The sequence below is a fragment of the Pseudogymnoascus verrucosus genome (assembly GCF_001662655.1).
Source record: "Pseudogymnoascus verrucosus strain UAMH 10579 unplaced genomic scaffold scaffold_68, whole genome shotgun sequence".
In the NCBI taxonomy this organism is placed as follows: domain Eukaryota; kingdom Fungi; phylum Ascomycota; class Leotiomycetes; order Thelebolales; family Thelebolaceae; genus Pseudogymnoascus; species Pseudogymnoascus verrucosus.
In genome coordinates this window covers 123,115-137,350 of record NW_017263719.1, presented here as the reverse complement: position 1 = coordinate 137,350, position 14,236 = coordinate 123,115, and the positions used below count along the sequence as shown (strand labels likewise).

General features: G+C 54.0%; 2 protein-coding genes across 2 annotated transcripts in view; both read left to right on the top strand.

Annotated features, from left to right (window-relative positions):
• VE01_10100 (uncharacterized protein) overlaps positions 1–12,728 on the top strand; it is a gene marked incomplete at its 5' end in the record, with an annotated part of 17,473 nt that extends 4,745 nt beyond the window's left edge. The window contains 3 exons of the mRNA XM_059464128.1: positions 13–7,833; positions 7,885–10,941; positions 10,996–12,728. Coding sequence (XP_059319287.1) covers positions 13–7,833; positions 7,885–10,941; positions 10,996–12,504 — 12,387 coding nt within the window. The 3' untranslated portion in view covers positions 12,505–12,728. The remainder of the gene's footprint in view (positions 1–12; positions 7,834–7,884; positions 10,942–10,995) is intronic.
• A 531-nt stretch (positions 12,729–13,259) lies between these two features.
• DHRS4 (Dehydrogenase reductase SDR member) lies at positions 13,260–14,232 on the top strand (the record flags this gene model as incomplete). The annotated part of the gene is made up of 4 exons (XM_018279506.1): positions 13,260–13,557; positions 13,626–13,810; positions 13,875–13,957; positions 14,046–14,232. 4 exons carry the CDS (start codon positions 13,260–13,262, stop codon positions 14,230–14,232), a joined length of 753 nt encoding a protein of 250 aa, XP_018125882.1.
• Between the last annotated feature and the right edge of the window lie 4 nt (positions 14,233–14,236).

The following is a 14,236-nucleotide window of genomic DNA, read 5'->3' as shown; positions in this document are numbered from 1 at the left end:
GAGGAAGCCGAGGCTGCGAATAGTCGTGCCGTCGAAGAACCTGAGGCTTGGGACCAAGAGCAACAAGAGGACGAATTCAAGGAGGCGGAAGAGTTTGCGCCGAAGCTGAGCAAGAAGGAACAGAAGCGCTTGGACAAGGAAGCCGCGAAACTGGCCCAGGATAAGGAGTTCGAGGAAGCCGAGGCTGCGAATAGTCGTGCGGTAGAAGAACCCGAGGCTTGGGATCAGGAGCCACAAGAGGACGAATTCAAAGAAGCGGAGGAGGAGTTCGCCTTTACTAAAAAACTGAGTAAGAAAGAACAGAAGAAGCTGGAGAAGGAACAGGCGAAGCAAGCACGCGACCGTGAGATCGAGCTTGAGGAGGCAGGGGAAGGTCTCCATGCCATTGTTGAGGAGCCGGAAACCTCGAAATCACAGGGAGAGGATGATAAAGAGGCAGACGAATTTGCCTTCACGAAGAAGTTGAGCAAGAAGGAGCAGAAGCGACTCGACAAGGAAGCAGAGAACCTGGCGAGGGACCGCGAGCTAGAGCTCGCGCAGACTGAGGTGCCCAGTACTCAAACTCCGCAAGAAGCCGAAGAATTTGCCGAGTTCTCGACCTCGAAGAAGAGCAAGAAATCCAAGAAGTCCCGGAAGAGCGCTGGGTACCCTGACGATGATGAAGAGGTACCGGCGACGAAGATTTCCGTTCCTATCGATGCATTTGATTTACGCCATGACGACGACGCTGCTGCCCCAGTGGACGAATGGGATGCGCCTAAGAAGTCAAAGAGGAAGTCAAAGGGAGGAGGTGAAGTCTTCGAGGATGCCCAGGAGTCCATTTCAAGGAAGGGATCGAAGAAGGACAAGTCAAGGGGCAACACGGATAGCGACCGATCCCAAACACGAAGCGTTGTGTCTGAGCCTGTTGAGGATGACACTAGGTCCGTGACCTCGGAGTCGAAGAAGAAGTCAAGGGGTAGTGGCTTCTTTGGATTCTTCGGAGGTTCGTCTAACAAATCTGATGTTGGCGAGACCGAGAAGGTTGTCAAGCCTGATGAGGCTCACGACTTGGGCAATGGCCATTCTGCAATTGAAGGCTCTAACGGCATTTCCAATGGGAACGGTCACGAGGCGCACGAGGAGGAGGACGAGTGGGCTAGCACCACGAAGTCTAAAAAGAAAAAGAAGAAACAGAAGAATGGCATAGCGGACGACGAGGCCTCTGAACAGGATTCTTTTTTAGCTAATGCCGGCACCCTTGGCGCGGGTGTCGGCCTTGTCGGTGCTGCAGCGGTGGCCGCTGCTCTGCATCAACAATACAAAGCCGATGATGCTGACAGCAAGGACGATCCGGCAGCGCGATCCCTTTCTGCTGAGTCTCAGCCACAGAACATTGCAGCGGACGCTCATCGCGATCCGTATCCGAACGACTTTGTCGATCCGGAGATCGTTGAGAGGCCATTCCGTGTAGCCATCGACCCGGAGTATATGGACCTCCTCGCTCTACCCCCAAGCGATCCTGGCACCCCAGATCCGCACCATTCTACCGACCTTCCTGCTCTTCCGGACAGCCGACCGCCCTCCCCGCCAGGCACAGAACATCTTGCTCCCATCGACAGAAGCCTCGCCGCCCATGACAAGAACCCCGCCACACCGCGCAAAACTGAGTCGCGCAAGCCTAACCGCAAAGCTGCAAGCCTCAGCGCAGTCCCCCTAACATTCAAGCTGGGAAATCGCTCAACACCCTCGTCCCCGGGTCTTACGCGCCCCACGCCACTTGCATCTCCTCTCACGCCAGGCCTCGGACGCCCATCGTCGCTCATGTCGCCGCTGAGTCCTGCCATGGACCCAGCGGGATTTTCGCGAACAAAGGCGCGTCCTACCTCCTGGGACAACTCGCGCGAGATCAAGCCACTACTCCTACTCGATGCTGCGAGGCGAGAATCGCTACTGTCCGATGAGGAGAGGCCGACGCGGCCGCGGTCGACAGAACCTGACTATGGTGTGTATAGCCGCCGGTCGTCGCTTGCTTCTGCGAGAGCATCGGTGGTTTCACCGAGATCAGACGATGTTGCTGATTTGCCGGCTCTGCCGGAGAGTCGCGAGGCTTCTCTGGAGAGGGTCGAGGAGCTGCCTTCATCCGTGGAAGAGCCAGCATCAGCCGTGGAAGAAGCCCCTCTTGAAAAGATGCATGCCAGGGATGACGATGTAGTGTCTAAGGAGATTTCACTGGAGCCCGAGGTGGATCAAGCCAAGGAGGTCTCTGGTATCGAAAGACCCCATTCTCCGGATCTATTCGAGGAGTCACATGAGTTTCCTGAGCTTCCCGAAAGCCGCCCAGCAACACCGATGGATGATGGAGACCTTCACGTTTCCGATGCCATTGTTCAAGAACACGGCGATAGCCAACAGGATGAGACATCTCGGGAGGTAGACGATTTACCGCAGCCGACTCCTGTAGAACCTGATACATGCAACCGCAGCTCTCATCTCTTCCAGCCAACGCCACAGACAACTCCGATCAAGCACTCAAATACCGACGATATCATATTGGAGCATCCTACTCAAGACGAGACGGGCGATCAAGATGGCGCGGCTGTACAGGAACGCAGTTTTCTAGAAGAACAAGGCGAGAGCTACGTGGCTAGAGATATATATGCCGCGGACGTTCCTATAGACCTTCCAACTTCTACTTCGGACATTAAAGACGAAGTGATGCCAACCTCGGAACATGTCGCCGACGATTTAGACGCCCATTTTGACAGCACAGCACGCGCGGCTGAGGTTGTCCCCAATGTCGCGGCGGAAGAAGAAGCTGAGCCCATCGACCAATGGAGCTCTACCCCATCAAAGAAGGCTAAGAAAGGCACGAAGAAGGTAAAGAATGCCAAGAAGGGAGGTTATCAGACTCCACCCGCCGAGGAAACCCCAGAGCCGGCCGCCCTTCCTGAGACGGACTCAGCCGAGAAGTCGCTTGACGAGCAACCGCACCAACCGACTGAAGATTTGAGTCGTGGTCTGCCACTGGCTGCAGCCGCTACAGCCGCTGCTATTGCTACCTTTGATGAAGGGCCAGGCGCTTCTCGAGACCTAAGCATCTCGGACGAGCCAATCATCCCTCAGGAGCCCGAGGAGCCGATTGAACCGGAGTGGGCATTGAAGCCTTCTAAGAAAGACAAGAAGAAGGCAAAGAAATCCCGCGGAGATCCCGTCTCAACTCCAGCCGACGACACTCTCGCAGAGACTACCCTTCCCGAGGCCGATATTGAACAGCCGCCGCAGGCCGCCGAAGATTTTGCTGTGGAGCCGGAATGGACCGCGAAGCCATCAAAGAAGGACAAGAAGAAGGGGAAGAAGAGTCGCGGAGGCGAAGCCACGCCTCCGGTCGAAGACACTACTGTAGAGTATATTCTCCCTGAAGCTGCTGTCGAGGAACCGGCACAGCCCGCAGAAGAGTTCGTCGCCGAGCCGGCATGGGCCTTGAAGCCTTCAAAGAAGGATAAGAAGAAGGCAAAGAAGGGTCTCAGCGATCAAGGTTCAGCTCCGGCTGAGGATAATGCTGTAGATGCTATTATTCCCGAGGTCGAGAACCAGCTACCGCTGGAGACTACCGAAGAGGTCCAGCCCGCTGAAGATGTTGTCGCCGAGCCGGAATGGGCCTTGAAGCCTTCAAAGAAGGACAAGAAGAAAAAGAGCAAGAAGGACCGCGGAGATCAAACTCCAGTCGAGGACAATGCTCTAGAACCTATTGTTCGCGAGATCAAGAGCGAACAATCGGTACAACCTACTGAAGAGGTTCAGCCCGTCGAAAAGGTGCTTCCTGTTGATGATTTCGTCGCGGAGCCGGAATGGGCATTGAAGCCTTCGAAGAAGGATAAGAAGAAAGGCAAGAAAGGCCGCGGAGATCAAACTCCAGTGGAGGATAGTACTGTAGAGACTATTGTTCGCGAGGTCGAGAGCGAACAGCCGGTACAACCCACTGAAGAGGTTCAGCCTGCCGGAGAGATTCAATCACCCGAAGAGGTGCTTCCTATTGAAGATTTCGTCGCAGAGCAAGCTTCAGCCCCGGTCGATGAGGTCATTCTAGAGACTACTCTTGCCGATGCGGACAGCGAACAACCAGTACAGCCTGCCGAAGAAGTACAGCCTGCTGAAGACCTCGTCGCCGAGCCGGAATGGGCCTTGAAGCCTTCCAAGAAGGACAAGAAGAAGGGCAAGAAGGGTCGCGGGGATCAAACCCCGGCCGAGGACAATGCTGCTGAAACTATTCTTCCTGAAGCCGAGAGCGAACAGCCAGCTGAAGATATAGCCGCAGAGCCGGAATGGGCCTTGAAGCCTTCAAAGAAAGACAAGAAGAAGGGCAAGAAGGGTCGAGGAGGTCCCGTTGAGGAAACTGCTACTGAGCCATCTAACTCTCCCGAATCCGCCCTGGAAACAGAGCCGCTTCAAACTTTGGAAGATGAGGCTAAAGAAATCTCCCTCGACGTTCCTGTTACTGATCTCGGTGATGAGCCTTCCTCCGCTTCGGAACAACAGCCACAGCCTTTCGAAGACGTAACTGATGTTCCCGTTGACGTTCCCGCTACTACTCTCACTAACGAGCCCGAGCCTGTTTCGGAACGACAGCTACAGCCTTTAGAAGACGTAGCTGAAGATGTTCCCGCCAACATTCCTGCCCCTGCTTTTGACGATGAGCCTACCCCCGCTCCGGAGCAAGAGCTACAGCCTTTCGAAGATAAAGCTAAAGACGCCCCTACCGACATTCCTATTGCAGCTGTTGATGATACCACCATTGCGGAATCCGAGGAGCCAGAAGAGCCTATGTGGGCGCTAAAACCATCGAAGAAAGACAAGAAGAAGGCTAAGAAGGGTCGCGGAGCTCCAGTCGAAGATGATCCTGTAGCAGAACAGCAGCTATCGCCTTTAGAAGATGAAGTTAAAGAGGCTCCCGTCGACATGCCTATTGTGGCCATCGAAGATACCCCCATTGCCGAATCCGAGGAGCCAGCAGAGCCTATGTGGGCGCTAAAACCATCGAAGAAGGACAAGAAGAAGGCGAAGAAGAGTCGCGGTGATCTTGTCGAGGATACTGCTGCAGAGGTATTGGACTCTCCTGAATCTGCTGCTCCAGAACCTGCTGCGGAGCAACCGCCTTTTGAAGACGCAGCTGAAGATGTCCTTCCCGAAGTTCCTATTGTCATTCCAATTGATGAGCCTACCCTAGCCATGGAACCCGAAGAGCCATCGGAACCAACCTGGGCGCTAAAGCCTTCAAAGAAGGACAAGAAGAAGGCGAAGAAGGGCCGTAGCGAACCAGTCGAGGAGGACACTGCCGCAGAGCCACTAGACGCCCCAGAATCTGCCATGGAACAGCCGCCACTAGAAGACATAGCCAGAGAAGCCCCCGTGGACATCACTACCGCAGCCTTCGATGAGCCCGCTCCCGCCGCAGAATCCGAAGAGCCATCGGAGCCAACATGGGCATTGAAACCGTCGAAGAAAGAGAAGAAGAAAGCAAAGAAAGGCCGCGCAGGTTTCCTTGAGGAGGATACTACTGTAGAGACATTAAACACCCCCGAACCTATTACGGAACAGCCGCTACAGCCTCAAGAAGACGTTGTTGAAGATGCCACAACTTCCGACATTCCTGTTGCTACTATCGACGCCGAAATCACTCCTGATGAGCCAACCTCCGATAAGCCTACCGGCGAGGAGCCAATCGTTGATGAGCCAGCCGCTGATGAGCCTGTCCCCGTTGCAGAATCCGAGGAGCCATTTGAGCCAACATGGGGCCTCAAGCCATCAAAGAAAGACAAGAAGAAGGCTAAGAAGTCTCGTGGAGGTCAAGGTCAATTTGAGGATACTGCTATAGAGCAACCTTTGGAAGACTTGGCTAAGGATGCCCCCATCGACATTCCTACTCCAGCTCCCCGTGGTGATGAGCCCACTCTTGATGAGGCCATCCCCGACGAGTCCATCTCCGCTGAGCCTGCCGCCGCTCCGGAATCCGCAGAGCCATCAGACATAGCTGAGCCAACATGGGCACTCAAGCCATCAAAGAAAGACAAGAAGAAGGCTAAGAAGGGTCGCGGAGGTCAAGCCGAGGATACTGCGCCAGAGCAGGAAGAGCAGCCCTTGGAGGAAATGGCAAAAGATGCCCAAATCGATATTCCCGTTGCTGCTCTCGACGATGAAGCATCTCGCGACGAGCCCACAGCTGATGAACCGACGCCCTCGGCTGAACCCGAAGAGCCATCTGAGCCGACATGGGCACTAAAGCCGTCTAAGAAAGACAAGAAGAAGGCAAAGAAAAACCGCGGAGGTCTATTTGAGGAGGACACTGCTTCGGAGCAACAACCAGAGCCTTTAGAAGATGTCGCAAAGGACATCCCCGTCGAGATCCCGCTCGCTGCTCTTGGTGCTGCTGCCCTCGGTGTTGCAGCTCTCGGTGATGAACCTACTATTGAAGAGCCCGTAGCCGTTGAGCCCGCCGCTATCGAGCCCACCCCGGCCACGGAACCTGAGGAGATGTTAGAGCCGACATGGGCACCGAAGCCCTCCAAGAAAGACAAGAAGAAGGCGAAAAAAATCCGCGGAGGTCTATTTGAAGAGGACACTGCTGCAGAGCCCCAGGGCGAGCCTTTAGAAGATGTTGCAAAAGATATCTCCGTCGAAACTCCTCTTGCTGCTCTTAGTGATGAGCCTACAATTGAAGAGCCCATCGCCGTTGACCCCATCGCCGTTGAGCCCACCCCCGCTCCGGAATCCGAAGAGCCAACATGGGCGCTGAAGCCGTCAAAGAAAGACAAGAAGAAGGCAAAGAAGAACCGCGGCCTGTTTCAAGAGGATACTGCTCCGGAACCACAGGGAGAGCCCCTGGAAGATGTGGCAAAAGATATTCCCATCGAAACTTCTCTTGCCACTCTCGATGATGAGCCCACTGCCGTTGAGCCCACCACCGTTGAGCCCGCCATTGTTGAGCCCAGCATCGTTGAGCCTACCATTGAGCCCACCGTCGATGAGACCGTTCCCGCTCCAGAACCCGAAGAGCCATTCGAGCCAACATGGGCGCTAAAGCCATCAAAGAAAGACAAGAAGGGAAAGAGGTCTCGCGGTGTTCCGACTGAGGATACTGCTGTAGAGCCACTCAGCGCTCCTGAAATACAACCATCTGAAGCTTCAACAAACGACGCCCCCGCAGTCCTTGACACACCCACCACTGCTCTCGACGATGAGCCAATGGCACCTTTGGGAGAACCCGAAGAACAGATCGAACCAGAATGGGCGCTGAAACCCTCCAAGAAGGACAAGAAGGGGAAGAAGGCGGCTCATGGAGGCCAAACTTCGCCGCCAACTGAAGACACTATCGTCGAGCAGCCCACCCTCCCAGAGGCTCAACACTCTGAAGATTCGCCACCAACCGTCGATGCTCCTGCTATTAGTACTATTGAAGATGAACCCATCGCGCCAGTGGAGCCCGAAGAGCTGGCCGAACCTGAATGGGCCCTCAAGCCTTCGAAGAAAGACAAGAAGGGTAAGAAGGGAAAGAAAGCATTCGAAGACCAAGTCTCAACTCTGGTCGAGGACACGGCTGAGCCGTCTGAAGATTTAACGAGAGACGCTTCCCTAATTGTGGATGCACCTGTAAGTGCCCTCAACACCGAACCGATTATGCCCGCAGAATCCGAAGAGCAGGCCGAACCGGAATTCGCCCTCAAGCCATCGAAGAAAGACAAGAAGGGGAAGAAGGCAAAGAAAGCATTCGAAGACCAGGCCCCAACTCCGGTGGAGGACACAGTTGAGCCGTCTAAAGATTTAACGAGAGACGCTTCCCTAATCGTCGACGCACCTGTAAGTGCGGTTGACAGCGAACCAATTGCGCCAGCAGAATCTGAAGAGCAGGCCGAACCGGAGTTCGCCCTCAAGTCATCAAAGAAAGACAAGAAGGGGAAGAAGGGGAAGAAAGCACAGGAAGGCCAGGCTTTAAGTTGGGCTGATGAGGTCGAGGAGGCTGCTGATGATCCAGCGAAGGACGCCTCCCTAATTGTCGACGCACCCGCAGAGTCCGAAGAGCAGGCCGAAACCGAATTCGCCCTCAAGCCATCAAAGAAAGACAAGAAGGGGAAGAAGGCAAAGCAAGCACAGGAGGAGCATGCCTTAAGTTGGGCTGATGAGGTTGCGGAGACTGCTGATGATTCAACGAAAGACACTCCTCCAGTCGACGTTGCACCTGCGGAATCCGAAGAGCAAATCGAAGCAACATGGGCGCCAAAATCTTCAAAGAAGGACAAGAAGGGGAAGAAGGGGAAGAAAGCATTCGAAGTCGAGGACACACCAGAGCTATCCGAAGATTTAACGAAGGATGCCTCGCTAATCATCGATGCGCCTGTCGAATCCGAAACGCCAATCGAGCCAGAATGGGCGCCAAAGGCTTCGAAGAAAGACAAGAAGGGGAAGAAGGGTAAGAAGGCATTCGAAGTTGAGGGCACACCTGAGCCATCGGAAGACTTAACGAGAGATGCACCAGCGGCCATCGACATGCCCGCCGTTTCACCCCACGACGAACAAGCCGCGCCTGCAGAGTTTGGGGAGCCTATGGAGGAGACGTTTGCACTAAAGCCTTCGAAGAAAGACAAGAAAGCGAAGAAGGCCCGCGAAAGCCAAGTGTCAACTCCCCCTGTAGACTTCGAATATGAATCTACTTCGCAGACCAAGACTGTCGATGGATTTGAGGCCGGCTACAAGGAAGATCAGTTGGCTCTAGCAAGGCAATTACAAGCAGAATTCGGATCAGGAGCGGCGAAATCTAAGAAGTCCAAGAAAAAGTCTCGTGGCGGAAGCCAACCCTCAGTCCCCTCTACACCTGTCGAAGTAGAGGCTGCTGAGGCTGAGTATTTCGAGAGCGCTCCGCAACCAAGATCTATCGACGGCCTTGAGGTTGGCTACGAGGAGGACCAGTTATCTCTCGCAAAACAACTGCAAGCTGAGTTCGGATCAGGCAGCAAGAAGTCTAAGAAGGGGAAGAAGTCTCGCGGAAGCCAAGGCTCAATGCCATCTACACCCGTCGAAGTTGAGACTCCTGAGATTGAGAGCACTGAGAGTGCTTCTCAGCCAAGAGCATTCGACGGACTTGAGGTTGGCTACGAGGAAGACCAGCTAGCTCTCGCAAAGCAATTGCAAGCTGAGTACGCGTCAGGTAGTAAGAAGTCTAAGAAGGGGAAGAAGTCTCGTGGAAGTGAAGTTTCATCGCCTTCTACACCTATTGAAGTCGAAAGCTTCGAGAGCGACCAACAAAGAGCTATCGGCGGCCTTGAGGTTGGCTACGAGGAGGACCAGCTGTCTCTCGCGAAGCAGTTACAGGCTGAATTTGGATCAGGCAGTAAGAAGTCAAAGAAGGGCAAGAAAAACCGCAGCTCGTCTGCAACGCCGAAGTCAAATTACGAAACTTACGATGAAGAGCCACAGACTTTCGAGTCTGAAGCAGCGACACTAGACTCTCATCATGATAAGCCTAGGGATCTTGACAATTCACCGATCCATGAGGCAGTTGAAGCGCCACGAGACTTTCAAGATGTCAGATCGGTTGAAGTGCCAGAGACAGCAGAAGACAACTCTACAATCGAAGCCATGGTTGGAGCAGCAGCAGCTCTTGGAGCTATTGGAGTCGGCGCTGTAATCAAACATGCAGTGGAGGCTTCAGAAGACAAATCTGCCCACGACATTGTTGAGGTACCAAAGGAAGACTTGCAAGATCCCAGATCTCTCGATGCGCCAGAATATTCAGAAGATACCACGGTTCCTCAAGTGGTAGTCGACGCACCGCACGACCTGCAAGCATCCAGATCTATTGATGCTGCATATGTCCCAGATGTCGTCGAAGCACCAAGGGACTTGCAAGACTTCGAATCTTCGAAACCCGAGGAGCACATGGCCACGATACATCAGCAAGAAAATCCAGAAGCTTTAGAAGAGCTTTCCCACCCATCATTTTCAAAGCATGTCACAGTAGATAGAGAGATTGGCAGCCCGTCGCACGTTACATCTGACTATCTGAGTCGTGAACCTCAATGGCACACTCCATCCCGACTACCTGTCGTGCTCGAGGAGGATAGCACCGACTACAGGAAGTCTTCCGACAGCCCACCTCAGGAGTACATACCTTTCGGAGACAGGAGCATCGATGACTTCAATCGCGACAGCGCCTATGTGGCCGAGTCGCCAATAACTACCTCCCGATCGCTTGCTGCGGATCACGAATATACGAGAGATAGCGGTGTTCACCTTGATGGACGGAGCCGTAGCCATACTCCCGAGAGGAGGTCGTCTCCTCCACGAACCCCAGCACCAGCTGTGTCTGACGACGCACTCGCACGTCTCTCATGGCCGCCTGTGAATGATACAGATGAGACCGTGGATCTGCACAGACCAAAGTCCCGTAAGGTTCAGGAACAATCACGGCTTACGCCTTTGAGTTTCCCACCTCCTGCTATTGGGCTTGGAGCCGCAGGTGCAGGTCTGGCTGCTGCTAGAGGCTACGACAAGCTGTCTCGCACTGGTAGTCCCGACATTCGCAGGTCGTCTGCTGATAGCCCCGAACTTCGCAGATCGTCTGGCGAGATCAAACGTATGACAACTCCGCATCGCATAGAAACCCCACGAAGCGTGAGCGAACGCAAAACTCCAGATATTAATCGACTTCATACGCCAGATCAGGTGCGAAGTCGACCAGTGAGCGCGACCAGTAGTAAATTTTCGTCAGGCACGCCTCCGCTCCGCCGTAGCGACCGCAAGACTAGCGGGGATCTAAGGTCTCTGAGCCAACGGAGCCAGCCGAACCTTGACGAGGCAGCTCGGGAAGCTAAACACAGCCCTGCAGGGCCCAGCACCAGCACCTCCGACATCACCAACCCCATCGCAAACGAAGGCCGCGTCCGAGTGAAGGACATGGCTGACGTCTACGTAAGTTTATATGATGATAGTAATATTTACGAAATCAATACTGATGATTTGCAGGATGGCTACGGCGAAGGGCGCATTGGTTCGCCAAGGTCACCCACCCGACCACACAGTATGCGCCGCAGACAGAGCATGCAAGTCATCGACCTCGAAGCAAGGCTCGAACAATTAGCAGCAGAGAATCGCATGTTGGCCGAAGCCAAGGAGCAAGCAGAATCCAACCTTCATCAGTCGCAGCGCGCGACTTCCGACCTCGCCGACCGCGACGCGGAAATCGATACATTGAAGCGTACGCTCGACTGGTTCCATAAAGAGGTTGATCGACTAAAGGAGATCAACGAGGGTCTTACGAGCGCAAATGTCACGATCGGACAGCAGCATGATAATCGCTATACCCAGCTTGAGAGCCAGCATGCGCAAACAACAAGGGAGCTCGAAGAAGAGCGACACGCGCATGGAAATCTATCCGAAGGCATGGCAGTGATTATACAAGGCAAGGTTCAGGAAGAGCTACAAGACAAAGACCGCGAGCTCAACCAGTTGCGCAACGAGCTTGAGTCGGCGCGCGAACAGATCAAAGAGATGCAGCGCCAGATCCTAGCCTCCAAGTCCGAGGATGCTTCCTTCCTTGTTGTGCGCAACGAGGATTACTTCGATGACGCCTGCCAGAGACTCTGCGAGCACGTATCGCAGTGGATCCTGCGCTTCTCGAAGTTCAGCGACATGCGCGCCTGCCGTTTGACATCGGAGATCAGCAACGACAAGATCATCGACCGGCTAGACAACGCCGTGCTCGACGGCTCCGATGTCGACGACTACCTGGCCGACCGCGTGCGCCGCCGCGACATCTTCATGTCCATGACCATGACCATGGTATGGGAGTACATCTTCACGCGTTACCTATTCGGTATGGACCGCGAGCAGCGCCAGAAGCTCAAGTCGCTCGAGAAGATGCTCCTCGAAGTCGGCCCACCGGCCGCAGTCCACCAATGGCGCGCGACGACGCTTTCCCTGCTCGCGCGCCGCCCTGCGTTCGCCGCACAGCGCGACCAGGATACTGAGGCCGTCGTCCAGGCTATCTTCCAGACCCTCAGCACGATCCTCCCGCCGCCTTCCAACTTGGAGGAACAAATCCAGGTGCAGCTCCGCCGCGTCGTGCGCGTCGCTGTAAACCTGTCCATTGAGATGCGCACCCAGCGCGCTCAATACATGATGCTCCCACCGCTGCAGCCGGAGTATGACGCCAACGGCGACCTGGCGCGTGAGGTCGCCTTCAATGCTGCGCTGATGAGCGAGAAGATCAGCGCTGGCGGTTCGAGAGGAGCGCCACAGGTGAGCGGCGAGGAGAGAGAGGAGGAGGGCGCGGTGGTGCAGGTTGTGCTGTTCCCGCTCGTGGTGAAGCAGGGCGATGATGAGGGAGTGGGAGAGGAGGAGATTGTGGTGTGCCCGGCCCAGGTGCTCGTTGCGAGACCGAGGGAGCCAGGATCGAGTGTTGGGATGAGGGGAGGGAGGAATTCAAGCAGAGTTAGCATTCCGGTTAGCTCGGCGATGGGTAGTGAGATTTAGTGTGATGGGGAGGAGGAAAAAATGTGATGATGATGACGGATGGGTGGAAGGAAGGATGAATGGGATGTGTTAAGATATTGGTTGCTTTTTTGTTTTTTGTTTAGCTGGCGTTGGGTGGATACCTGCATTTGGGCCCTCTCTTTTTCGCGGTTGCAGAAGGGGATTGGGTATAAGATAGTTTCCTTGAGCGTATGTCGAATTGATATTTTATGTTTATTGTCTAGTAATCTGTCCTCGACTTGCCTTGTCACGTATCCCCTCCGGTTTATCCATCAGCCATCGATATAAAACCTATCTTTCAACACTACAAGAAGAAGATTCGCCGTCACTACGTAGGAACAGCAACAGCACGAATGAAATGGCTAGCGCAGAATCCGGGGGATTCAGAATGCGGGGATAACCTTAGCTCTTGGTGCCGTCTCTTGCGTCTTCTGTACGACCTTCTTGTTCCTAGCTTCCGCGGAAGGTTATCCGAACACCGATCCCTCATGGTTCTAATGGTCCATTGTTCTCATACTTCTTCCGCGGCAGAGGTTTAAATCTTATTAGCCGGGTCATCAATCACACGAGGACGTCGGCAACGGCCTTCGCTCTAACAACACTAACAGCCCTCTTAAGAATATCCTGACGTCTCCGGAACTGTTCGTCCTTCTTTATGCCGCCAGCTGCCCGGATCCTGACTTCTCATTCTTTGACAACCCAAAGTAAAGGAACGAATAGCAAATAACTGCCAGATACAAATTCAGAAGCACATGATGTCGTCTCAAAGGCTTTCGGGTAAAGTCGCCATTGTCACCGGAGCCGGCTTCGGATTCGGAGCAGGCATTACTGAGAAGTTCGTCGCCGAGGGCGCAAAAGTGGTCCTCGTCGACATCAACGCAGCGAATGGAGAAAGCGTAGCAGCGGCTCAACCGCAAGGGTCCGCGGTTTTTCTCCAGGGGGACGTGACTTCTGAAGCCGATTGGTGCAAGGCGCTTGACCTTGCAATCAGTTCATTCGGGAGACTCGATGTTGTTGTCAATAATGCCGGTATTGTGAATAAGGCAATCGTACGTATCTCTCCGCCTCAGAAGTGGAAAGTTGCATGCTGACTCCACAACTGTCGTCTCTCGAACTCTCAGAAGAAGAGTTTGACCGAATATTCCGTGTGAATATCAAGGGTCTCTACCAGAGTGCCAGGGTCATTAGCCCCTTTTTGCAGAAGCAAGGCCAGGGCGGTGTTTTTGTTAATATATCGAGTATAAGCGCTCTGCGACCTCGTCCAAATCTCGTCTGGTATGCTGCCAGCAAAGGCGCAGCAAGTGCAGTATGTCTTCCCGTGCCATTTCTAGCCGCTCATTATCAAATGGGTACTGATACTGTGGTTACAGGCTACCAAAGGGCTAGCAGCAGAATTGGCAAAGGATAATATCCGCTGCAATGCTATCTGTCCAGTTGCGGGAGAGACAGCCATGTACGTCTTAGTGCTTCATTGAGCCCTTTTCCCCTCCTGTTCTCCGTTCTTGTTGCAGCTATATTCGTAACTAACACACTGGTGCTAGGGTTCCCCTCTTCCTTGGAAAGCCTGATACCCCAGAAAATCGAAAGCAGATATTATCAGGAATTCCGCTTGGCAGGTTCGCAACCCCAGCAGACATCGCAAATGCCGCAGCCTTTCTCGCGAGTGACGAGGCAGCTTTCATCACAGGAATCGAGTTGCCAGTCGATGGAGGCCGATCGTTAAATTAGGTAT